Raw genomic sequence first — 26,328 nt, 5'->3', positions numbered from 1 at the left:
GTACCGATAGTACACTTTCGGGAGATCTGTATGAAAGAAGTCTCAGTTTTTCTTGCCCGACTCTTTGAGGGAATAATGTCTGGAATATGCTGTAACTTCGCCATTTGTAATTTGGTGTTAAATGAAGTAAAAAAAAATATTATTGTTCGGCGATAAATTAAACAGGAACGAGGCCATAACCTTACGTTTACGCCAAACACACACACACCTACCCTAGCCTGGCCTTCTTACACCACTGCTCTTACACCACCCGACCGATGCGTGTAACTCGTGGGGACAGAGCAACGCTGCGACAGATGCTCTGGGAATGTGCTGGCAACGACGGTACAGAAACCGCCTCCGTTCGCGACGCGTCCATAACCACGGCCGTTACCAGAGTACAGGAAACCTCGGACTCGCTCTTTCCCGACGCCCCTCCAGCTGCGGGGGCCGCCGGTGACCTTCTCCGTCGGCGTCGCCGCCGCTGGGACGCGGCTTTCAAAAGTTCGGAATTGGAAGACCAGCTCTCCACCGTCCGGCAAGCCTAAGCTACCGCCCGAGTCCAAGGACTTCGGGCCGCCACCTGAGGCCACCACAACCAAAACTGCCGGATCATTTTTTTTAATAAAGCTTATTTTCTTCTTCTTCGACATCATTTTTGAGAAAGAACAATGTCCGGTAATTACAAAATGCAAGTCTTGAAACTGCGAAACACTCAATTCTGGCAACGTTCTCCTTCAAGCTGGTTTCGCGTCCGTTGGCGAAATTCAAGTGGCCCTTAGGTGTCGATAAATTATCATCGCCACAGCATTTCGCAAATGCATCACCTTAGGCGAAGTAAAACTAGACAATAATATTGATAATAATACAGAATCGGAGAGTATCGAATATTGATCTTCAAGACTGCGATTTTTTTTCTATTTTTACAATCACCTTTTTAAGAGGTTGGAACGAGACGTGCTCTACGTGCGGGTGGCAGTGCAATCACTCACGTGACTGGCGTCTTCTAGAATCCTGGAGAATGACGAGTTGCAAGCCGCGACGGTGAGCAGCTCGGTCCGACTCATGAGTTGGATGTAGTCTTTGACTTTCTCCGAGACATCACAGTCTAGCGACTGGGCCGCAAAAAGGCAAAAACAGAGAAAAAATCAGCTGCAGGGAATACCCCGTTTAAGGATGACAATGTTCCATTCACAATCGCGGTAAACGGCGGAAACTGTTACGGCAGGGTCATCAGCTGTTTTAGGAACAAAAAAAGCGCAATGACTTCAAGCAAGAAGACGAAAGAAACAAGCAGGAAAACGCAAGAGTCATAAACGTTAACCTGCGCTTCAGTTTTTTCATACATGTTCCTTCAAGGTTTTCAAGTGTTGAGTACTGATATCACGTTGTACTTTAAACACGTTTGGGCGCTACTCTTTTACGAGTAACTTGACATTTAATTTACTCGCTTGATTTGTAAACATTAAATATACACGCAAGAAATGAAAACAGCAGAGTGAAAGCGGTAAAGGGAGGTGTCTCTTGGAGAGCGCCGGCATCCGTCGCACAGGAAGAGTGAGGTAGAAAAAGTATAATAGAGAGAAGGAAGAAAAACGTTATAACATAATCGATCGAGTACGAAATAAAGCTCAAGAAGGATGGCAGGGTGCGGCAAACGTTCCCGCGGCAAAAAGTCTGCTTAGATTATTTGATACTGTATTTAAATTGCTGTTTTGACATGTTATTACTGTGTTCCACGCCTAATAAGCAAATGCAGAATTTTGCTCTTAGGTTGACTAAGATGCAAGGACCTGCTGAAGCGCTTCGGTAGTACGGTATACGCCGTCGCAGCCTTTCCTTCATAAATGAGGTAGTGTTCAATATCCACCGGTTTTTGAACCACCAAAACGATAGGGCATTGACAGAAAGTGTCAAAGAAGCCAACGCCAGTGTAAGGGTTACCTTAAGGGTTTCTCACCCTCAATCAATGAAGACTTTGAGGGCAATCGCTTCTGATTATGCATGCCTCTGGTTTTCTTGGAGAAGGAAGCGAAAGTGTACAGCGCAAACTATCTGTTAGATGTCCTGGAGAAGAAGGTCTTGGGAAACTGTCAGTAGACGCATCAGCAGGATTCCGCTCCTGCTCACAAGACAAGGTGGTGCAACAATAGTGTACGGGAAACTTCCCTGATTTCATTGTTGCTTTAGGATGGCCCACAAACAGCCTGGATCTGAAGACTCCCAACTACTCAGTCCGGTGTGTTATAGAAAGGGCCGCCCGGTCTGCTCCTTATCGCGCCTTGGCTTCTTTTCGCCGGGCGTTGGAAAAAACACGAGCGGACATAAACGGAGGCTACATCCGGGCTGCCATCGACGCATTTCCGAAGCGACACAAAGCTTGCATTCGCGCAAAAGGTGAACCTGTCGAAAACTATATTTCTATTTATGTACGTAGATCACATGAAAATAATTTTGTTACAGTGCATCGCAACCATATTTATGGCGCGTCATTTGATTGCGAAAACGTTTTACGCACCTTGTATATACAAAAAAGCAGGATATGTTTATATAACATAACAGCTATATATCGCCTATACTACAGGTCCAAACAACGTCGCACAAGTCATATATAGCATGCAGGCGTTGGAGCGAGAATTCGCACCTGAAGAGTGTCGGGCAGGTCAGTCTCGTAAAACCTGGACTGGTGCGCGTTGGCCGCCACCAGGGCGAGAATGTAGTCGTTGCGGGCTTTTGTCGACTGGATGTCGCACGCTTCCCTCCTGGACGAGAACTGTGTGGCAAAGGAATGATTGTAGCGGGTAAGAAGGCATGCGCCACAAGGCACGAATGCAGAGCGCCGAGTTCATTCGGATTTATCCTAATGAGCACAACAGAGATAGCTTCCGCAAGTTCTGTGGTGCTTTCCTGATCCCTTACTGTCAACGCGTAAATTCCGAATTCCTCGCTTCTGAACTGGCAGCCGTCGGTGTGCGTCTTTAGATGAAACCTGCCGTGATCTTGAAACAGTTGTCGGTTCTCTCCGTCATTGCAACAGCGGTGCCAGCGCTCAATCTAGGGACTCATTCACACCGGCGACTCGCAGAGATGGTGCGACCAAGTTGGTCGCAAAGCAACCGGTAGCAAATAGACACGAACGGTCGCTTTGGTCGAAAAACGACTGTTTTGAGTCAGTCGCTGAGTGCTCAGTTTTGCAGTCACGCGATTGCAAAGGTGCTGAACCAATCAGCGGCGCTTGAGCAGCACGCCTGTATGTGCCGAGGTTTATCCTACGTGGCGATGGCGAGGCCAGCAGGCGCGCCTATCGCTTGGCGACGGGCAGGTCGCACCTGCCGCTCCGAATATTGGTGGCAGCGAGTCGCTTCTCGGCCAGCAGTCACGATTGGTCGCGCGACCTCCGTCAGTCGCCTGTATGAATGAGCCGTAACTTGGATCACACGCCGGCTTGCGATCCAAGAATTCACTAAAGCTGCCGTTCTCTTTGTTAAACTTTCCGGCACTCTATCGCAGCATACCGCATCGTATAAATGAAATCCCATGACAGTTATTACGCGCAATCCCACCTTATTCATTTTTTAGGTGTCCATATCATCTGTGATTTCGCTTCGTCTGTTCTAACTTGGCCCGCTCAGAGTTTGTCTTGCTAAAAAAAGGAAGCTGACTTATCGCTGGGGACAATTGTGATTGAATTTACAGAAGTGCCTGAAACAATTGTTTCAAGAAGGCTTTTCTGCACGACACTATGGTCTTACGGCAGCGCGCCTTGCGGGGCTCCAATACACCATGAAAAATAAAGTAAAAAAGAAGATAATTTAAGCGGTTCAAACCAAGAGTACATGAATAGCGGCTACTCTTCTGAAGCTCCAAAGGCACAGTTAGTAGGTGGGGGAACCATTCACGGGCAGCAGCAAGACTCCTGTTCACCCACACGATCATTGTCGTCCTCAGAGGACCACACATCACTTTCTGTATCCGAGCAACACTCTACAAAGCTGTCTTCAGACCAGGAATCGTCAAAGTATTTCATTTCGCACGCGACTGTGTTCCCATGCGGCAGGAAGGCAGCGATATGTGCGGCGCAGGTGTCAGAGGGGGCGACAATCAAGAGAAAGGCGAGGCAGAATGGGCCCAACAAAGACAAGCGTGGTCATATAGTGTCGAAAAGTGCAATTAGGCACAATCTGACGACCATAGTTGTCATCGGTTACACTGGTAAAAAAACTAATAAGTGCTATACTCATTAGCGGTAGAGAAAGGGTTAAGGCAGATTACGACTGCGAAGTGACGGAGTCGCCGTACTCAGAGAAGATCTCATTCAAAATAAACTAGATTGTGTATCACGTATACAGTTGCTCTTAGGGTCACCAATAATCTTGTCCGCAAACCTCATCCAGTTTGAGCTTAATCCAATACTTACTTTTTGGCTGTTCTTTTGCAGAGAAGTGATCGACTGAAAAATTCGACCTTTCTTCTTTTTTAGCCTGCGGGAGAAATAAAAGAAACGAAAATATGCCGAGCTTTATTTTCATGCACAGTGACAGCGCATGTGATGTCAAAAGAAGCGGCACCTAGCGAGCGTGATTTTGGCCGCAGGGACAGTGTCTGGACGATGGCGCGTGAGCAGGCATCAGAGTCACTGTCCCCAATGTGTATGGACACCAAACTGACTCAATCTCTCTCAGCAGCGCCAGCGGCCGCAGTAATTGGGTCTCATTGCTCACTTTTCCTCGGCGTCATGCGCCTTGTCCCGCGCCTCGTGCGCCATGTGCTCTTCCTCGAAGTACAGCTTCTTGGTCTTGTCCACCTCCTGGACGCACTGCTGCACCTCGTCCTGGATTCGGCGCAGGTTGTCGAAACACTGCGCACGGAACGGTCTGTCACTCACTCACACATATCCGCAGGCAGAAGAAGCAAGGAATGACACGGTATCTATAGCGCTCTTCCACGGGCGCCTGCAGGTGCACTTTTTGGAAGCAGCGTGACACCGATTTCACCGGTGAAACACTTTGTTATTGAACAATTAGGGCTGACATGAAGATCACCAGTGAAACGAATTAGTCTTTACATATCGTGTTGCAAGTAATTGAGTCCTCACCATCGAATGTAGTCTTTTGAAATTGATCGACTGATGTTTTCTAAACGATAACGTTGGCACAATTCGGTTATTAATTTCAGTAGCTGATACTTAACATGTATATGCTGTGCAACAAGGACTCAGACGACAAAAAGTAGGGATGACGCGAGTGCTGTTTCCTTTAACTGCAGACCTGATGATAAAGTGTGAAGATTTTATGCAGCGCAAGAGACACACGCACAATAAGTAAGCAAGACGAAACCTTGTCATAGAACAGCAGTGAGAAAGGCAGCTGTGATGAACAACACACATCGTAGTGAAAAATTGAGAAAGCCAAACCAGACCTTTTTCAAGTGGGTGGTTGGATTGCTTGGCCCTGACTTCGAATTCTTTTCAATATACCGCAGAAAACTTGCGCAATCACTCCGGTGCACTAATCCGCGTGCGCCATTGGTGGACTTGTCTTAGCGCATTACAGTAACCAACGGCAGGAGCCACAATGACGTGACAGACGGCATGTAGACGTGGCAGACGGCACTCTGGCCAATGGAAGCTTTATCAGGCTACAATGGCAACTTGTAAGCAACAGTAACAAAACACAACACCTGCATAGAAGAAGTGGCGCAGCCTATCACGGGAGTGTGCTTGTTTCTCTGCTAAAACCCCAGCCTTCTGCCGCTTTCTAAATGAGTCGGGCTTGTTTTTGGAAGAAAAAATCGGCAAATCATGTTAATATGGTGTGAATTTCAATAGTGACGCTGAGTTAATGTACCTCACTAGCACGTGTAAATTATCATACGGGCGATAAGGATATCATGCATTCATGTACAGTGTTTTTGGTGCCGTATCTTTCTGTTCTTCTGCTAACGTTGCTGTATATATATATATATATATATATATATATATATATATATATATATATATATATATATATATATATATATATATATATATATATATATATATATATATATATATACACGAACATTATCTGATAAAAATAGCCGTGAGTAAGCGCATGTTTCATGTGTTTGTCCTCTTTGTCCCCGTCTTTTTGAGCGCTGCGAGAACCGAAAGATGACCACAAGAGTCGCTTCATCAGCGCTCTTTCGTCAAAGTACTTTTCCTTTTTTTCAATAAAGCGCTCTGGTGCAGACGCTGGGAAACTGTCTGCCTCGGTTCACTTGCTAGTTCAACATTTGATTGATGCCCAGCGCGTACTACAAAACCATAAACGATGGCGCGTCAGCACAACACCGTGTGCTGGCACGTATACTTGCATACTGAAGACACTTTCAGTACACTTGTCTCACCGAATTTCACGCGGCGAATACGTTTGCTGAGGCCACACGTACAACAGAGCCATGCTCATCATACTCTGCAGAGTACACACGCACGAGGCACACCAGAGCTTACACACTTCCTTGTGTTTCTTTGTTTCACTAACGAAATCGCGTAAATGCCTAATGCTGATATGACAGCCATGTAAGCCCGCAGTCAAACAAATAAGGGTGTTATCTGAGCTCCACACTACAGAATTATGCATCGCTCTCGTCTCTCTTGTCCCGTGGCCGATTTCTTAGCACGTCGAAAAAAAAATGAAATCATAGGAAAGTCACAGCGGCGTGGGGTAGAAAGGGGAATGTGGCATCAACGCGCCTTCCAGACAACGTGCGAACGAATACAGGCAGCTCATGCATATTGCATGCTGCTAGCTGCGCACCGGTGGGTACAATCTTTGGTTTCCATACGCGCACGAGGTCCATGTGAGAGCTTATTACGTACACGAAGAGTGCTCATAGGAAAGTATCTTTTCTCGCCTGCACCCCACGCAGGTTTTTTTTTCTTTTCTACGGAGGCGAGGAAATATGCCTGGCATCAGCGCCAAAGCAATGGAAATAGCTTCTAGTATTTCATAAAGGCTGCGTAAAGAAACACAAGGTCATAATAGAGACATAACTGTCATTTCTGCTACGCACCCTGTTACCCCTTCCTTTAAATGAGGATACCTGAACCGTGGCCGTACGCGTCGACGGAACAGAAAGCCACGAAAGCGTAATTTCACTACAGGTCTTGGCGACCGTGTGTAGACTCGGTGCGAACCTTTTAAAGTGCGCGAAACCGCGCTCTCTCCATGACCTCTCTCTCTTTTAATCCTTGTACCCTTTCCTCCAGCGGAGGGTAGCAAACAGGACGCGCATTCTGTTAACCTGACTTCCTATCCCCTCGCTAATATTTTTCTCCCTCTGTCTTTCTCTTTCTATTCCCCAACGATTCCAAAGTAAAACGGCGTTGATAAATCGCGGGAGATTTAATGTACCTAACGTGCATTAGCTTTCCCTGTTTACTTTATTGAAGTCACTTTCACAAGAATTAGGACGCTGCTAATAAGTAATTGCTACACAATATTTGTAATGTATTCAGACAATGAAAGGTGCACTTAAAGGCCGTGTGGTTGCAGCTAAGCTTAGAACCAAGCCCGCGCTTTATAATTGGCGTGGAAAATATATTTTAGAAGGCAGAATGACACGCCCCATTTTTGCTGAATTCATCAGCAGTATACGAATGAAAAGTTATCGTAGCTTACCGATAGCCTCGTAAATCAAATTAAGTCAACCGCTTAGCAATAGTTCTCGTGTATTTTTCTGAGTGTCGAGCAGAAGAAATACTGTTCACACCGTCGTGCGTATTTGTGCTGAACGTTGTCGTGCACATGGCTACACACATCTTGAATTAGTAGGTTGAAATAGTATAACAAAACAGAAAACCGCTGAGATAGACCCACAAAGGCTTTCCAACATCTCAGTTAGCCCTCTCTCTCGCTTTTCTGTCCGCTATTCTTTGTTAAAAAAGCCAGCACACCTGTTGGGACGAGAGTAGAAGCAAGCAAACGGGTTTCCTCTGTGAAAGCGGGAGTCAAATTTTCTGGCTCTTGTAGTTTCCGGAGTAAGCTTCATGATATATTAAGCTTGGAACACATTGAAGTTCGCGCTGCCAAAAGATAAAATGTACTTTATGTATTGGACATTTCCACGTATCCTTTTATCTATTGTTCCCTGATAGTTAGCATTGCTTTTGTATTTAGATTTTTTGTTGAAAGTGGTTCGGCACGAGTGCCACAACGCGAGTGACATACTTAAGGTGTCACAAGTAATTCTCTTTGCTCTTGAACATTTGAGTCTTTCGTAGGCTTTCGCCCCTCGATCTCTACCATTGTGCCACTTTCTCCTGGGTGTCGTCGGCTGAAAAATCTGTAAGCTGGCGCCCCCTTTGCACGGGACCGTAAAGCTTATTCGAAAACGTACCGGTCAAATAAGCACATGAACAGAAGACGCATATAGTTATACAGGAGTGGCCTCGAATCGCTGCCACTGTTAGTGGAGCAAAGGACCCGCTGTTTACAACGCAGCGAATGGAGCAGACGGGCTGCAGTTGATGCAGACAGGCTGCAGATGCACTGAAAACTGTTTTAAGGCTCCTTCAAGACAAGACCACCTTGAGAACGCAGTCTATGCAATGAGCGTTGTTCTTTTGGGAACACCGGTAATTCGACGGCCCACCTCACGGGCCGCCTACCAAGGCGCACTGAACGCAGGAAACGCCCTGGTTTTTAGACCTAATGCACGGGGTCGTCCTCTTTCAAGGGAGACCAGTGGCGTAGCTAGGTCGTCTGGCACCCGGGGCCCATAGGTCTTCTGTCACCTGCCTCCCCCCCCCCCCCGTGTGTAGCCGGCGCAAAGAGGGGTACATGTCTTCAGACGTATATGACAGACCCCCCCCCCCCCCACTGGCCCCTTGCACCCGGGGCCCAGGCCCCTCCCCCCCCCCCTTTTCTACGCCACTGGGGGAGACACCTTCTGACATTGGAGCCAGTTAACTTGAGCATTTCTTCCACTTCATGTACCTTACACGACGCCTAATTTATATGTATATTAAAGAATGATAGCTGGATTTCATTCATAGTTTAAGTTGGTATGAGTCCTTGAATTGTTTATGAGATGTTTCCCCTGAAAGTGCATGACCCTGTGCATTGCAGAACGGCCCGTCATCAAAGATATAGGGCACCTCCCTGCTGCATCGCCTATAGTAGCAGAGCGTATAGCTCTGCAAACACCATCGATTATGTGTACAAACGTCCTTCCTGATGACATAATGTAAGACAATGCGTAGTAATAGTTTTCTCAGCTAAACATAAATGATTACCGACGTACCTTCTTGGCCACGTGTAGTTTGTTGGCTCGCACGTTCTTGGCATTTTCCGATATCTGCTGCGAAAAGACTTCAGCAGCGGCCAGCCGCGCCTTGGCGATCTTCTCCGTCTCGTCCAGGAGCATCCGCCACACGCCAAACACGGTCCTGGAGCTCGGGAAACAGACGGCGGACAAAAACCCAAACTTTTAATTCTTTTTCTTTTGTCCTGTAGGCTTTTGTGATTTACGCCAAGACGACATAAATGCAAGTGTCGGTAAGTTTGGCTCAACCTTAATATCGACGGTCTCTACGCTGAACGGTTCAATGTCCAGACTCGTGCACTGGCAGTGACAACTTATGAGTTCGTAATTACCCACCGCGGTATCCCAGTGGCTATCAATTGAAATAGATTCGGGGGTTGTATACGTGCCACGATCTGATTGCTAGGCACGCCATAGTGGGAGGGGGGCTTTGGTAGGCTATGGGATCTTTAACGCGCCGCCAATGCGCGGAACACCGGCGTTTTTGCGTTTCGCCCCCTTCGAAATGCGGCCGCCGCAGCCGGCATCTGATCCCGCGACCTCGTGCTTAGCAGCGCAACTCCATAGCAGCTAAGCCACCGTGGCGGGTCCCAGTGGCTACGGCGTTGTGCTACTGAGATCGAGGTCGCGGGTTCGATGCCGGCAGCGGCGACCGCATTTCGACGGGGGCGAAACGCAAAAAAACACTCGTTTGTGTACCGTGCATTGGCTGCACATTAAACGCCCCTAAGTGGTAAACGTTATTACGAAGTTCCCTAGTAGAGCGTACCACATAATCAAATCGCGGTTCTGGCACGTAAAACCTCAGAGTTCAATTTATCTTAATTTAAATTCGTAATGTGCAAAGAATGCATTCTTGAAGCGTCTTAAAACAGCAAAGTTGTTATGAAGCTGCTTATGCTAGAGAATACAGTATATAGTGACCAAAAATGGGATATTGTGGTTTTCCGTAAAATATTCATTAGCTACGTTTCTAAGCTGTTTGTTGATGTAGCCTTTTTTTTTTTGATAATGTACAAGGAGTGTGTACTGGTGCAGTGAAAGGAACAAATAGGAATAACTTTTTGCTTATTAACGGTGTCGTAAAGCTCCAGTTACCACTTTGTTGCTTTCATTGTGCTCGCTGTTGCGTAGAATTCCGAGTATGCGTGTCAGCGAATGCGGGCGCCTGTTATTTTCTCTCTTTCACTCATTTGATCTCCTGTGCTTTATTAAACCTGCAGTAGCAATCCAAGCGTTCCACTTGTTAAATCCTCCAGTTATTGTTAAAATTAATCTCACCAACGCGCACGTATTTACACGTGACGGCTTATGTAAATATATACAGATTAGTTGTGATACATCCGTGAAATACGCAAGTTGTGTGCACAATGGGTGGGCTATATGGTGCGAATAACATAACATGGCAGTGAGCGTTCAAGAGGTTATTGCCTCCGGCTAGTGGTCAGGGATTACGTAGCGCTAAGTTTCTGAGCGTTTTAACTGGGAGGACCCAAAATGCATGACAGCATGTCATTGTGTTGGTTACTATATATTCCCATACCCTATGCATGCTACCAGTGTCAGTCGGTCGACCTCTCCGTCAGTAAATCTGTAACACGTGATGAACTACGTGATATCGTTCCACATTCACTAACGTGGCCATGATATGATAAAAATGAAGATGCTTTCAGTCTCTTAGACCCTTACATTTTATCAAAATATTAACCATCAGATTCTATGCACTTTCACATTCTGGTAAACCATTTTCAAAGCACTTTTCTATTAATTTTATGCGGCTGCTGCAAGCGCCCTCTCGTAGGCGAGGGTGTCTTCTTCGGTGTTTGAAAACGTTGTGGGGAAAAGGAATATCGCGGGGAAAAGGAACAAATTCACAGGGTCTCCTATGTCATCCCTAAGACAACTTGAAGGTGAAAGCCCAAGTACCGATGCATTAAAGACGGACAGATGCCGTACAGATTCCCCTTAATTCACTTAGTCTACTTCACTTAGTCATTCCTCTTAATTCGCTTACTTACCCTTTTAATTCGTTTAGTCATCCCCCTTAATTCGCTTAGGCATCATCTTACATCACTTAGTCACCAATCTTATTTGTATGCCTTTAACTCGCCTGAGTCATCGGCTTAATTCGCTTAGTCATCCTTCTTAATTCGCTTTATCATCCATCTTAATTCGTTTTATTATCTCTTTTATTCGTTTTATCTACCAGTTTAATTCGCCTTACCACCCATCTTTGCCATCCATTTTGCTTGCTTATGGGGTTATCAGTGCTTACGGGGTATGAGCCATTGATGATGATAGTTTTTGTACCTTTCGTGTCGTCGACGCGTTTTACGGGGGTATTAGCTACCGAGATCTGAACGATGAGACATACAAGGCTTTCGTCTTTATAAACGTATACGGTCATATCAGGACTGCTAGGGGAGGCAGTGACGGGTCTAACCTCTATGGCCTCGAGGAACCTAAGCACGACATTGAGTGTATGTGCGCGATGACAACGTCATGGTGCAACAAGATCTCCTTCTGTCCCATCTTAGCGCCGTGCCTACTGGAAACCTTGACGACGCGCGCTGTTGTGTTACACCAGTTAGCGGTTTCCGTCTTTTTTCTTTGCTTCCGCAAGGGAAACACTCGCGACAGAGACACTTTATCGTCGCCGCTATTCTTTTGCCGATACTTCGTGGACGCTTCACATTTGTAGATGGATCTTCATTGTGAAAAATCCAAGCTGTTGACCTGCACTTAATCTGAAGATTACACCCATATATCCGGGTCTTGTCACCTGTAACGATGTCATAAGCCAGTTTAGAGCTGCCGCCATTGAAAGACACCAGCACTTCCTCACAGACGGACAACGCAGATGCTATTTTGCTCATCTTTGAAAGCGCGACACACGCGCTGGGATGACACTTTCCTGGCTCACAGATAATGGCGCAAGAACTTTGAAACTGCCATCGATGCAGTCTTTGAGGACACTTGAATGTCCTTACAATTATTAATGTCACTCGAGTGTCCTAGCGGCCAATTTCTTCCAGAGCGGAAATCTTTTCTTCACCAACTGCGAAACCTGGCGGCCTGATCTTATTTTTCAATGAAGTTCTGCCCCTTCTAGATTCCTAAAACCGGAGGAAAGTTCGGGCGCAAGAATGCACAACTGGGTATCCAGAAGCCCACTGCAATCATTAAATGCAGACGACTTTGTTTAATCCACTTCTAAAATTATAAAATGTCATGGCGCGAAAGCGTTCTCTTTTCAGTGGAAATGGCGAATGAGTGCCAAGCAGACAATAACAAGTGTGACACGGCAAAAATTAGCAAGGTGAACAAGTTTGGAGTTGTCCGTGTCAACCAAAAATGGGCCGTCTTTCTTAGATGCACATCTGTAGATCGCAGCATAACCTGTCTCAATACTTTCTTAGTAACGCTTGGCACAATTTATATTGCACATGTTGCTTCATTTATTCCACTTGAGCCAGATAGGATTACCGTACGACCGCCTAAAGGCACTCTATCAGAAAGAGCGTAGTTCACCGCACCATACTTGATTTATCTGGTTTTCAGAAGCTTCCGTAAGAGGAATATTGACCAAGAAATCTGGTTGGCTACCCAACGCTGGGGGAACGGAATAGGGGAATGAAAAAATAAATAAACGTAATTACCTTGGCATGAACTCCTTATGAGGTAGCCTCAAATATTACATAAATGGAACGCAGCAGCGCTTTAGACAACGAATGCTGCGTGATTAGGCAAGTGTACGCTTTCTCGTTTCTCACTTCTCGAGTGGCGAAGGGCAAACTGATCCGGCTCACGGTGTCGTCAGAGCTAAAGGGAGAGCTAAAGGATTTCACAGGTAATAAAAATGAGTTGGTCAGGAACAGCGTTGTACAAGATGACAGATAACAAATTGGGCAAGGAGTGGCTGGTATCCGGAGAGAATGTACGAGGAATTTTCACTCACTCACTCACTCACTCACTCACTCACTCACTCACTCACTCACTCACTCACTCACTCACTCACTCACTCACTCACTCACTCACTCACTCACTCACTCACTCACTCACTTAGGCACGCACACAATCAATCAATCAATCAATCAATCAATCAATCAATCAATCAATCAATCAATCAATCAACCAATCAATCAATCAATCAATCAATCAATCAATCAATCAATCAATCAATCGTGAACCAATCCAATCTCTCAGAAGCTCCCTCGCCCCGCTCGACCACACAGTTGAGAGGATGGATTGTCCACTGACTTTTTCTCTTGGCTGTCTTCACTCTTGATCTCGATACCTGGAGGAGGCTTCTTCTGCAGGTACGTCGTCGCCAATTTGAGCAGAGCCTGCGTCACAGATAAATAATTGCATTCGTGCCAGTTCATACATCTGTTACCAAATTGCTCTCATTCGTTGACCAGCATTTCACAGCAGTACTCCGTCAGAAACGGGCAAAATACGTTAAAGAAGCTCAGAGTCGAGATTACCTAGTACCAAGAACGGGAACGCTACCTATCGTAAATCATGAGATGCATGCAACGAGGCTCGTTAAAGGTTACTGTTTGACGATCGGAACTAATGTAAGTGAAGCGATGCCATGGAGGCCTTTTGTGTATCGCACAATGTCTGGGTAAGTCATGAGTTTGTGAATTCTCCAAGAGCGTAAGGAGAGTGCAAGAATTAATGGGTATTTACATTTGCTTCTAATGTTACTATGCACCCAAGAAATTTTAATGCGGAAGGAAAAGCACTGGTCAATTGAATGTGTTTTCCTGGAATGCACGCGTGAACTAGTATTCGTAAAAGGGGAGATTGTCATTCACGCGAAACAAAGAGAGAGAGAGAGAGAGAGAGAGAGAGAGAGAGAGAGAGAGAGAGAGAGAGAGAGAGAGAGAGAGAGAGAGAGAGAGAGAGAGGACATTCACTTAAAAGCGGCCCTGAACCACTTTTCAGCGGTGTGGAGAAATGCGTTTTAACTGAAAATAGGCTATTTCAAAAATACTTTGCCGCAAAATGTATTGCACTGCGTTCAGCAGAAGCGGAGTTATGGGCAATCAAACACGGCCTCTGCTGACGTCCCGTTCCTTCTTCAATGCCTTGCATTGCGAAGGCTACGGCGCAGTGGGGCGTGCCCACAACGCTCCGCCTTCTAAATGCTACCGTGGCGCGCAATTCATATTTAACGTATACGCCATGACACGCGCGCCTGCGCACGAACGCCTGGCGATCCCTCAAATGAACGTCTCGTGGTTGTCCTCAGCGAGCCGCAGTGCGCTTGGCCACTCGTGGCGGCACTCCGCGACGGCCACGGTATCTACGCCATGTAGCCAACCTCAGCTATCGGAGAAAGCAACCGGATGAGGGAATGAGCAAAGAAAGCGTTCAGGAAGGAGCCAGGACCGGGCCTCCTGTTGAAAAGAAAGCGTTTGAGAGAAAGGTGTCTTCGCAATCCGTTTGCTAGCTCCACGCGCCGCGTACGACAGCAAAACTTGGCTGCGATGTTCACAGCAGTGTATGCCACCAGCCGGCTATGTTATTTTACCAAGCCAGAGGGGTAGTTCAGGGCTCCTTTAAAAATGACAGAGAGGTCGGCTTGAGGCTTTCTTTCCCTTACTTTTCTGCGCCGGCGTTAAAGGAAGGGAAGAGAAAAAATATTATGACGGCTGACGATGGGCGCAGAGGGCGTGAATAAATAGTCTCTCATATGGACCTTTTCCAGTCTCGAGTTAAGCCCCGTGATGCACCATCTCATTTTCAGCCTGGATTTGGAGTCAGGCCAACGTTTCAGTAGGCCGTCACCAGTATTGGCGATCCTAGACAGAGAATGAACCAGCGCCAGCCATTCCAGACATATATCGATAAAGAGCCCCATGAGGGTTTCCCACAAGGACAGCTTTTCGGTCGTAAATAAATTTGCCTCAATCAACCGGGCACCTAGTTCATTTCCGGCCCAGTCGACCTATCATTTCAGTTATTCAGGAGCCTAACACATATTATAAGGCTAGGGTGAAGCTTTTAAACAATAGAAGCGGAGGAGCACTTATCTACCAAATTATTCGCGATGTGCGCATGCAGTAGTATTCGGTTGGCAAATTAATGTATTGCATTTGGACGCGTAAAGATTGATACACCGCGGTAAAGTAAAGATAATTTTGCCTTGGACAAAACGGGAACGGACCCAGGTTTATCTTCATATAAACTTTTTCAGCACAATACAAATAGGGACGATTGAGAAGCACAAACGGACTGCGCTGGCTTCTCCCGTAAATGAAATCTTACAGGGTCTGTTCTGAAAGTAGTAGGACTGGTTTCTTCCTGGGCGAATGGGCGGACGAGAGGCGGTCTGCGCGCGCAGGATCGGCGAAGGGGGATATTGGGAACGCTCGGAAAAAGTGGCAGTCGGCTCTCGGTCGTTGAAGAGACCAGGTCGCTTGTACTGTGAACCCCTGTCGAAACGCCTCGTCACGGAGAATCATGGAACGCTTACTGGATCAGCGATACGCAATCAAATTTTGTGTAAGGCTGGATAAAATGGGCAAAGAGACTCACGACATGATTAAGGAGGCCTACGGTGATGCTGCCATGGGTGGATCAGATGTTCTTGAGTGGCACAAGCTGTTCCGAGAAGGCAGGGAAAGAGCGGAAGACGACGACCGCTCCGGACGCCCTTCGACTAGGAAGATTAACAAAAATGTGTCGCGAGTGAAATATTTACTTAACAGTGGCCATAGGATGAGTATCGGAATGATTTCTGATGACTTGAGCATTCCTTAAACCCAAGTAGTTGAGATCGTGACAGGAAACTTCGTCATGAGGAAAGCGTGCGCGAAGTTCGTGCCACGAGTGGTTGTCAGAGGAGCAAAAGGCCAACCGGAAAGCGATCTGCCAGGATTTTCTTCATCATGTGGACGAGCACCCCGACTTTTTGGACAATGTAGTGACCGGTGACGAGACGTGGGTGTTTGATTACGACCCCGAGAGCAGAGTTCAGAATGGCCCACCCCCTTCTTCCCCAAACCCCAAGAAAGCACGAATGAGCAAATGCAAGCAAAAGTCCATGCCCATTTGCTTTTTGATCGACATGCAGTCATCTACAAAGAGTTCCTACCCCCCTGACAAACAGTTAATGCAGTTTTTTACGTGGAAGTCCTCGAAAGACTACGAAAACGCACTGTTCGTGTCTGCCCAGCCATTGCCAACAAGTGGCGGCTGCACCATGACAATACGCCGAGCCACACAGCGTTCCGCGTAGTGGAGTATCTTGCTCAGCACAAGGTGGCAACGCTGCCTCAGCCCCATACAGCCCCGACTTGGCCCCACCAGACTTTTTTCGATTCCCGGGAATAAAATCGACGTTCAAGGGGAAGCATCACGGATCGGTAGAGCGGTAGAGGTGGCAGCAGTGTGTAGATGCGTAAGGGTGTTACTTTGAAAAATTCTAATCGTTTGTACTATTACTATGAATGAAATTTAAAAAAAAAGTTAGTCCTACTAATTTCAGAACAGACCCTGTATTCAACAAAATGCGAACAAAGGAAGGAGCGCATGTGGAACAGGAAGCGCAAAACATGACAGGCAGGTAAGCACTCTGACAGCGACAAGGTTCTCACACAGTAATAGAAGGTGACAGAAAGAAATATGCGGCTTTAGTACGCAGGTAAATGACCCTTCCATATGCACTAGCTGTGGCAACCAGGTGTACGGAAATGGTACATTGAGTGAGACGCAAAGTGGACACGTTGACTTGTAACGCTGTGAAAAACGGCAATTTCTTCGGTATCAAGAAGAATTTCTATGTATCAACAGTTCTGCCTGCATATCAATGTCCTCTTAGTAATTCTTTTTCAGAATACTGCAGGCCTATAGGCTCAATCAGAAGGGGCACTTCAACAAGGATGAAAATAGGCATCTAAGTTATGATCATATATGCAACGTGGGTACGCGGAAAGATATGTTATTTAATAGTAAACACATTAAGCAGTAAGCAAGCATAGATATACAATAAGCATAACCAATGGTCAATAAAGACAGTATTCACACCATTAGCACTCGCAACAATCGCAACTATATAGGCAACAAGAAATGGCACAGGTGTATTTTAACTGAACAAGTTCAATGGCTTTAATGATTTTTGTTAAGGCTGGTGGTACTTTCTTCCAGTAACTTATAGTTCGACGACGAAACGAGTATTTAAATATGTTAGTTCTGAGGTTGCATGGAGTTAGGGTGATCGTGATGATGCCTCGTTCATATTGTAGTTAAAGGGCTCAGGTGGGCTTCGGTGTTAAGGGAATGCTTGTTGTGTTTAAGTAGAAAGAGAAACTCTAACCGGTAATTATATTTGCCTTGTTTGATTTTTTTACAGGGTGCGCGAGTGATCATGGTGCACTAAGAACACGCAGTCTTCTTTGTCTTGCCTTTCACCGTATTTCCAGTTTCTTGAGAGCAGATATCTGGGCGAGTTGGCACATATACATGATGGAAATAAGCAGCGCAATTTTTACGCCGACTGTCTAAGGCGCAAAAGACACACACAAGCGTTTGCCTCTGTCTCCTTTATCTACAGTTTGCGTAAAGCCTGCCCTGTTTATTTCCATCATGTATATTTCGAGTTTCCGCGTGGTTGCTTCTAAGTCATTATAGCCAAGCCAGCTATTGCGTCATAACAACCCATACTTGCTACTTACAATTACTCTCATTGTCACTTATAATGCTAATATATATCATTGCAAGGAAGACAGAATAAATTTCTAACTAATTCACATCTAATAAATTTGTTCTTATCTTTAATACCCCCCCCCCCTCCCTAAATTCAGCAATCGCCCCTTTCGCGGCTGCTGGAAACGAGCTCTTACTCCATTTTAAATGTGCCTCAGATCATTTTAAAGGACTCTCATAGGAACTCCGACACACCCCTCCCCTTGGAAAGTACTCAGCGTGCCGTGCGTGTAACACGCGACCACCCAGAATCTCCAGCACGCCCCACAGCGGAGCAACGCAGCGAAACGGCGCCACCCACGAGGAGGCCGGAGCCCTTCTGTCCACTCGAGGTTCGCGATGAGCGTCGTTTCCGAGCGTGGGTCGCACGGCGGTGGCCGTAACTGCTTCTCTTCGACACAAAACGCTGGACACCGGGATAATATCTGCCCCATCTGATTCGGCCGGTCAACCACGGCGACCAAAAAGCCCTTACATTAACGCGCACGAGCTTCGCACGTCTACTAGGAGCGGCTCGGCTTCTGGGCAGTGCTGCGGAACCTCACACTTCGAACTTAAGAGGCTCCATTACATTAATCTAAGAGCAATTTCTATTAAATCTGAGCTGTCTTTACTAACAGAATTCATGGAAATGTTTGACATATTCAGAGTTGCAGCAGTCCGTGTATTTTACGATGCCTACTGTCGAGGATAGTGACTGTGCATGTGCACAAACACTAAACAAAAGGGTGAATCAGTACATCTGTTTATTGACAAAGCAAGATTTCGATCACTGAGATCACGGTTGGCAATCTTCGAAGCGAATCACACGGACCGAATACCGGCACTAAAGTTGTACGCGTATCCGTCTTGGTGCATTTTAAAACAGTCGGCTGCGCTCGCGTTTGTTTGCTAACGTGCTACAGAGAGAGAGGGGGAAAGGAAAGGAGGTTAACCAGGATTCCGCCCTGTTGGCTACCCTACACTTGGGGAAAGGGGGACAAAAGGAGATAGAAGAGTCATTGTACGCGCACTGGTAGATGAATGTTCACTCCCGAGCACTCGCCTGGTCCGGCTGTCTTCAAGATGCCGCTTTGACAGCCTTGTTCATACGAGCGTTCTGCGGCCAGGGTTCCAGGATCGTAGCTACAACTCTCGCGATGTGCGCACAGTTTGATTTGGATGAGCTCATTTAGATTGACGAAAGCTGGCGCATTATTGCGCACAGTAAACTTCTGTGTTTTCTCAGCATCAGTTTTATAAAATACTGGTAGCGGCCCGTTGGAAGTCGGGCTTCTTCTGATTACTTGTTTCACGAATAATGCCAATGACGCACTGCTAACTGAGAGCGATTCACCATGGAGCCGGTGGATCTGTTGCACCAGGAGAAGTTAGGCTGACGTGGCTAGCCGCAATTGTTTCGCCTGAATATCCCTTAAACCACTAGCACGGCTGTTTCACCAAACGTTTATCGCCCGTGTGTCTCTAAGAAAGGCGACCAGCACATCTAGAACTATACCTCTTATTCGTCCGGGCGCGTCCGGGAACACTACATCTGGAAAGCCCGTGTATGGAAGATTCTTCGTCTGTAGACCCCTCTTTGTTCTTAGAATGGCGGGCACACCCAGACGAAGTACTCCACATCGCCAATCTCATGCACCACATGAGTCACAAAGTGGAGTGTATACCATCCAGTCCTAAATAACCACGTCTGTGTGTATGTGGAGTCAGTTCTGACTCGATACGGCAGGGTAGCCTTTTGGCAAGTAAGTTCTCTGAACACACAGGGTTGCTGTGGAGTTTTGTGAAGCGTCCGAAAATGATCGCGGTTTGCGTCCTTTGAGTGCTGCAAATGCTTCGGGGCCCTCAGCTCTGAAGTATATGACAGCGCTTCGCACGCCAGGGCGTCAGCTATATCTGATTCCCTCCAATTCCAACGTGACATGAAACACACCGGAGCTGCAGGCTCAAACTTCTGCTCCTGAGGTCTTCAATCAGTGCCAGATATTTTATCGTAAACGTGTCACGATTGACGCACGAAATCCAATCATGATTGGATTTCGGCGGATTCGGCGGGATTCGGCGTTGATCCTCTGATCAACGCCGAATATATCAGCTACCTTAGAATTGCAGATGATATTGTCCTGTTCAGCAACACTGGGGACGAGTTACAACAAATGCTTGAGGACCGTAACAGAGAGAGTGCGAGAATGGGGTTGAAGATTACTATGCAGAAGACAAAGATAATGATCAATAGCCGGACAAGGGAACAAGAGTTCAGTATCTCCAGTCAGCCTCTAGAGTGTTTGAAGGAGTACGTTCACCTAGGTCAATTAGTCACAGGGGACCCTGATCATGAGAAGGGAATTCAAAGGCGAATAAAAATGGGTTGGAGCGCATACGGCAGACATTGCGAGATCCTAACTGGAAGCTTACCATTATGATTGAAAAGAAAGGCGTACAATCCATGCATTCTACGAGTGCTAACATATGGGGCTGGAACTTAGAGACGTACAAAGAAGCTCAAATCAAGTTAAGCCCCGCGCAAAGAACGATGGAACGAAGATTTTTAGGCATAACATTAAGAGACAGAAAGAGAGCGGTTGGTATCAGAGAGCAAACAGGTCTAGACGATATTCTAATTGACATCAAGAGAAAAAAATAGAGCTCGAGTGGTTATGTAATGCGCTGGTTAGATAACCGTTGGATCATTAGGCTTACAGAATGGGTACCAAGAGAAGGGAAACGCAGTCGAGGGCGGCAGAAGACTAGGTGGAGCGATGAAATTAGGAAATTTGCGGGCGCTAGTTTGAGTCGGTTGGCGCAGAACAGGGGTAATTGGAGATCGCAGGGAGAGGTCTTTGTCCTGCAGTGGACATAAAACAGGCTAATGATGATGATGATGATGATGAAAATTTTATTTGAATTGATGACTCCTGAGTGCAAAATTCTGGCTATAGAACTGACTGCAGTTCTGGATCAACGACATTGTGCGAGGCCAAACTCAGTCTGCAATCGATCTCGCATGCTCTATTCGTAGTCCCTCTGTGTTTTCACGGTCGACTTTTGATTGTGCCTTTAACTGTGATCACATTCCGTTATTCTTTGAAATAGCCCGCTTTATTACAAGCACGGATGAACATGTTCGAACTTTTGTAAACTAAGGTACCTTAAGAAGTCCTTGCGATCTGTGATTACATCCCCTTCTGATGCTTCTAATGAACAGAAAACAAAAACTATTTGTTCAGCCCTCGGCAAGTCTAGCAAGCGGTCGGAATTCGCAGTTATATCTAATAACAGTTACCCTTACAGCCCTTGGTGGAATGCCGACTGTTCAAGCGATTATAAAAAAAAGGGAAGCAGCCTGGAAAATGTTTTTATATCAACAGTGTCCAAAAATTGGAGTTATTATAAGTTTTACAGAACTATATTTAAACATACAGTTTGTAAAGCAAAAGGCGACTACAATTGCAAACATTTCGATTATCTATAAAGATCTAAAAACAAGCGTGTACTTTTCAATTTTCTTCGTAGCAGAAGGATACTTCCGCGTCCGAGTAAGATTGACTCGATGGTTTTCACTAGAGAAGAAAAGACGCAGATGTTAGAAGAAACCGCAAGGGGTTTAGGAAGTCAATTCACTTTCCTGTTATCTACATGTCCCAAGATACGAATCCAGTGAGATGACTTTACTGTTATCTCTATGATGGAACTGGCTACGGCAGTGAACAGTACGCCACATTCCGCCCCAGCTGCTGATGGGGTAACCGCAGAAATGTTAAAAAAATTATTCAAGAAATCCCCAGATGCCCTTCTAGACGTAGTGCACTTTTCTACTCAATTTTCATTGATAGCTACCAGTTGGAAACTTGTTAAAAGTGTTCCGATTCTTAGAAATAGTGGTGACGGATTCACGCTTGACAATATTCGACCAATTGCTGTAACCTCTAATTTGGTTAAATTAATAGAAAGGGTTCTAAATGTTCGCCTTTTGAATTTAGTAGAGGACAAAGATACACTCAGCCCTTTCTAAATTGGCTTTAGACCTGGCTGTTCCATTTGGCACGCTTGTGTGGACCTAGAAAACCGAATAAGATAAGCGCGACGCAAGAGACAAATTGCAGCTCTAATAACTTGAGATATATCTAAAGCTTATGACAGTGTAGAACGCGAAGTTTTATTGAATCGATCAACAAACCTTGATTTCCCGAAATATATAAGAAAATGGTTTAAGGAGTTTCTGACTTACCGATAATTTTATTGTTGTCTGAAAGAATTTTGGTCAAATAGACGTCGACAATCGCGTGGGGTTTCACAAGGAGCTGCCACGTCACCTTTGCTGCTTAATATATTAATTACTAAGCTCTATGCCTTGCCATAATGACGTATACACATATACACATATGTATATGCAGATGACATCGCGTTTTTTACATCAGACAATGACACCCACTCTTTATATATCAATTGCAAACATACCTGCGCGCCATGGAAACTTGGTTACAGGATATACGTCTCTCCCTTTACATCAGAAAATGCTCAATCATAGCTTTTCTTTTAATGGATACAATACATATGAACTTTACCTACCGCTTGCAGAATATACCTCAGTGGACTCGGTAAACTACCTGGGCATAATATATGATAATCGGCTTAGTTGGCGCACGCACATTGAATATATAATTAAGAAAGGAGGTGCGAGTGATCGGAAGGCTAAGAAGGCTTTGCAACAGTCGAGTGGGGGCATGCGGAGAGACTCGCGTGTGATGATTTATAAAATGTACGTACGGTCAATTTTGCCATTTGCATGTGTTATATATTCAGATGCTAATACATCCCCTTGTTCTTCTGGCACGGGAAGCTTTACACCTGTGCCGTTGTTTACCAAAGGTCGTTACCAACAATGTATCACACCTAGAAACTCACGTACCGTCTCTTTTGTGCATATTTCGGTTGTTAACCGTCCAATCATTCCTAAAAATGCATGAATTCCCTATAAAATTACAAATCATTTGGTTTCTCAACCTGCAATATCTTTTTTCAGTCTTCCTGGCCTCGGTTCCACACTGCTCAGGTCGTATTCGTTCAGGCACTTGTTGGTCCCTTAGATGTACGATTATGTGAGATCCCTCCTATTGGCAGCGAGAGACTGAATCTCCAGATTATTTTTTGACGATATATTCCAGATAGCGCGAAACCGCTTCCTTACAATATATTACATGGGCTATTATAAGATAACATATTGGAGCTAAAAACAAACGCCGTCGTACCAACACATGCATCGCAAACTAAAGAAAAATCTGGAATTGGAATTTTCTCCTCCGCTTTTGAATGGTCCTTCTATTTAAGACTTCCTGACTTCGCACCAGTATATACAGCTGAGTTTCTGGCGCTTACATTGGCGCTACGAAAAGAGAACTCATCAATCTCAGAAGTTGTAATAATAACAAATTCTTCATCTTTATATTTAGCTCTCATTGCAAATAGTGTCTCACATATTTCACGTACATTTTATTGTTTGATACCTTCTCACTTAACACTAATTAGATTGGTATAGGTACCTGGTCATAAAGTATTTAATATCAATGAATTAGCAGACAGCTTGGCGAGAGCTGCCATTAGTGGTCCGATTCTACCGATCCTTCCTGTATCTGCTTTCATAACTGTTGGAGGGTTCAGGAGGCGGGCAAGCATGCAAGATTCATGGAACCTATCATTAACAAATTTAAGTGATTACCGACACCTCCTATTTGCTTGGAACAGAAACTTCTTCCGTAATAAATGAGTTGAAGTCCTGTTGAAGAGATTCCGATGTCGAATACAAGCATTAAACTATTGTCTGCATCAGAACGGCAAGTTGGACCAGTTGGTTGGGATTCATACTAAGGTTTGTTACAGGGCAACATAAGGCAAGGACAACAGAAGGTACAAAAGTGCCGTGTCGTCGTTTTGTACCTTCTGTTGTCCTTGTCTTAGGTTGCGCTGTAACAAACCTAAGTTTGAAGCTATTATCTGCATCGATCTCGTCTGGCGCCCTCCTCCTTGTGCTGATACTGTGGTGAAGCTGAAACAATAAAACACTTATTCCGGTAATTCAGCCGTTTTTCCGCATTAGAAAAACACACTTTAAAAGCAAAATTTTCTAGTGCTGGATTGAATATAACGATTCCTGATATTCCATCTTTGCGAGCCTCTTTTCTGGGGCATTGTCATGTTGGTGAAGCTGTTGTGGGGTATATAATTTAATGAGGGTGATTTCCTTATTAAATTTTCAAAATTGATCTGACTTGATTCCTTCGGTCATTCAAACTTTCTCAATAGTGATCCTTTTCAGACTCGGACGATCTTCTTTTTAAATCATCCGATCCTTGGCCAATTCCTCATAGTGGGTGTGAGGCATTCTCGGAGGATAGCAAAGCAAGGCATGCCTTGCGATCTGGTTCCAGTGTAAATAGTCTCTTTTGGCTGTGTCTTTCCACACGTAACGATATGCTCCAACGTTGCCGTTTATATGTCCTTCACTTGTCTGCGTGCCCCTCTGATCGCTTATTTTGACATGTGTTATTGCGACACTCACAAACGTTTAAGGCACCAAGACGCAGCACCACACACGTTTCTTTAACGTTACGCATCAAAACGCGTGAGTGCATTGATGCTCTGCTGTACTTCGCGTGGCTGTTCGAAAATGCCGGCCTTCTCGCCCTGCTTCTGAAAGTCATGCTGACGCCCTTCTCTCCTTCGTGACAACTTTTAGCAGCAGTGCGACGACGTTCGTGGGCTTCCTATTCGTTAACAGTTGGTGCTTCCTTGGCGCCCACCAGAAACAGGCAGACGTAGACTTGGTGAGTGCGCTGTTTACATTATAAATAGGACTAGTGGAGGCACCCTAACGTCATCTGCTTTAGAGTGCACACGATGACTATTTCTATTTGAAATCTCTTCGAATCTGGGCGGTGACACACCGTCATTTAGCCTGATTGAGCTAATCAGGTATTGTATACACGTGTCGCAGTGCAGCGTTGCGCCTGTCTCTCCTTGATATCCCTATCTTGACTAAAACCTCTATATCTAAGTTGTACAGTTATCTATGCCCTGCAACGACTCCGGTCCAATCAATCTCTTCCCGGCTTCTTTTCCCGCACCAGTATTCTAGACATTTCTTGCTCATCTCGACTGCTCACCAGTTAATAACTTTGAATCCTAGTGTTTTTTGCTAGGTGGACGTCGCCTACGGGTTTTGCTGGGCAAATATCTTGGCATTCCATTAGAACGTGCTCAGTCATTTCCGCAGAAACTGATTTGGGGCCGGCTGGTTCATCTTGAAGCAGCGCTAATCGTCCTGTTGTGCTTGTTTCCGATTCCTGTCCTCGTATTCTTCGCGCTGCTTCAAGTTATACTCATTTCCGAACTGCAGACGAGACATGCCTCATCCTGTAGCGAATATTTTCTCTGGTCTGTGCTTATCCTTAGACAGCCAGCTCGGGCCTCAAATAGCAAGACCTTTGTTTTATCGTACAAATTTTTGCTCCTAACTTTTTTCTTGCCATATTTGCAAACAAGCATGGTGTTTTTCGTTTTATGTTCTACCGGCCCTACAGTGTGTGACCTGTACTGTGTGTGTTATTTTTTATTCTTTGAGATAAGTCATCTTGCTTTTCGTGTCCTCTTTCCTGCCCTTCTTCCTATCTTCCATTTCTGTGTTTCTGTGTTCTCCTTTCTGAAGAGTAGCCAGGCGTTGTACCCTTTTTGGTGGCAGTTGCTAGCTTGCTCCTTGCATTCCCTTTCCTGTGAAGTGTATATATGTTTACAAATCTAATAATAATAATAATAATAATAATAATAATAATAATAATAATAATAATAATAATAATAATAATAATAATAATAATAATAATAATTCTACAAGCGATTTACCGTCTTTGTATGTTTTTCACTTTCTTCTTGATGATACCGGAGGTGCTATTCTGGAAAGTAAAATTCCGCCATGTTGACAAGTTTGGTAATGGCGGCATTACGAGCCACTCAGAGAGGCCGTAGCAGCCGTCTGGGCCAATCAGAGCTGACAAGATGGCGGGATTCGACAATGGTCAGAACAGCACTCCGGGTTGTCTATTGCAATACCGTACACTTGGTTGCCCACTTTCATTACTTCTTCCTGCATTCCGTGTCCACGCTTTCGAGGTACATATGCAAAAAAGAGGTGAGGCGTGCAGACAGGACACGAGAATAGAGAAGTGGACAACACGAACGCCGACTATCATATGAAGCACTGAAATGAAGCTTAGAACGGCAGAAAGCTGAGCTTGTTGGTAAGGATTCATTATGCAAAAAAGAGGTGAGGCGTGC

General features: G+C 45.4%; 1 protein-coding gene across 3 annotated transcripts in view; it reads right to left on the bottom strand.

The window, feature by feature from the left end:
- The window catches only part of nwk (FCH and double SH3 domains nervous wreck), a 202,631-nt gene that overhangs the window by 147,510 nt on the left and 28,793 nt on the right, over positions 1–26,328 (bottom strand). For all 3 annotated transcript variants that reach the window (XM_075688106.1, XM_075688108.1, XM_075688107.1), the window contains exons 4-9: positions 13,546–13,631; positions 9,265–9,409; positions 4,701–4,837; positions 4,397–4,460; positions 2,624–2,752; positions 972–1,094 (exon numbers count right to left, since the gene is read on the bottom strand). In XM_075688106.1, the coding sequence (XP_075544221.1) occupies positions 972–1,094; positions 2,624–2,752; positions 4,397–4,460; positions 4,701–4,837; positions 9,265–9,409; positions 13,546–13,631 (684 nt within the window). The remainder of the gene's footprint in view (positions 1–971; positions 1,095–2,623; positions 2,753–4,396; positions 4,461–4,700; positions 4,838–9,264; positions 9,410–13,545; positions 13,632–26,328) is intronic.

This window comes from Dermacentor variabilis, chromosome 4 (genome assembly GCF_050947875.1).
Source record: "Dermacentor variabilis isolate Ectoservices chromosome 4, ASM5094787v1, whole genome shotgun sequence".
NCBI classification, from domain to species: Eukaryota; Metazoa; Arthropoda; class Arachnida; order Ixodida; family Ixodidae; genus Dermacentor; species Dermacentor variabilis.
Note: the sequence above shows the minus strand (reverse complement) of the source record. Positions and strands in the feature narration are given on the sequence as shown.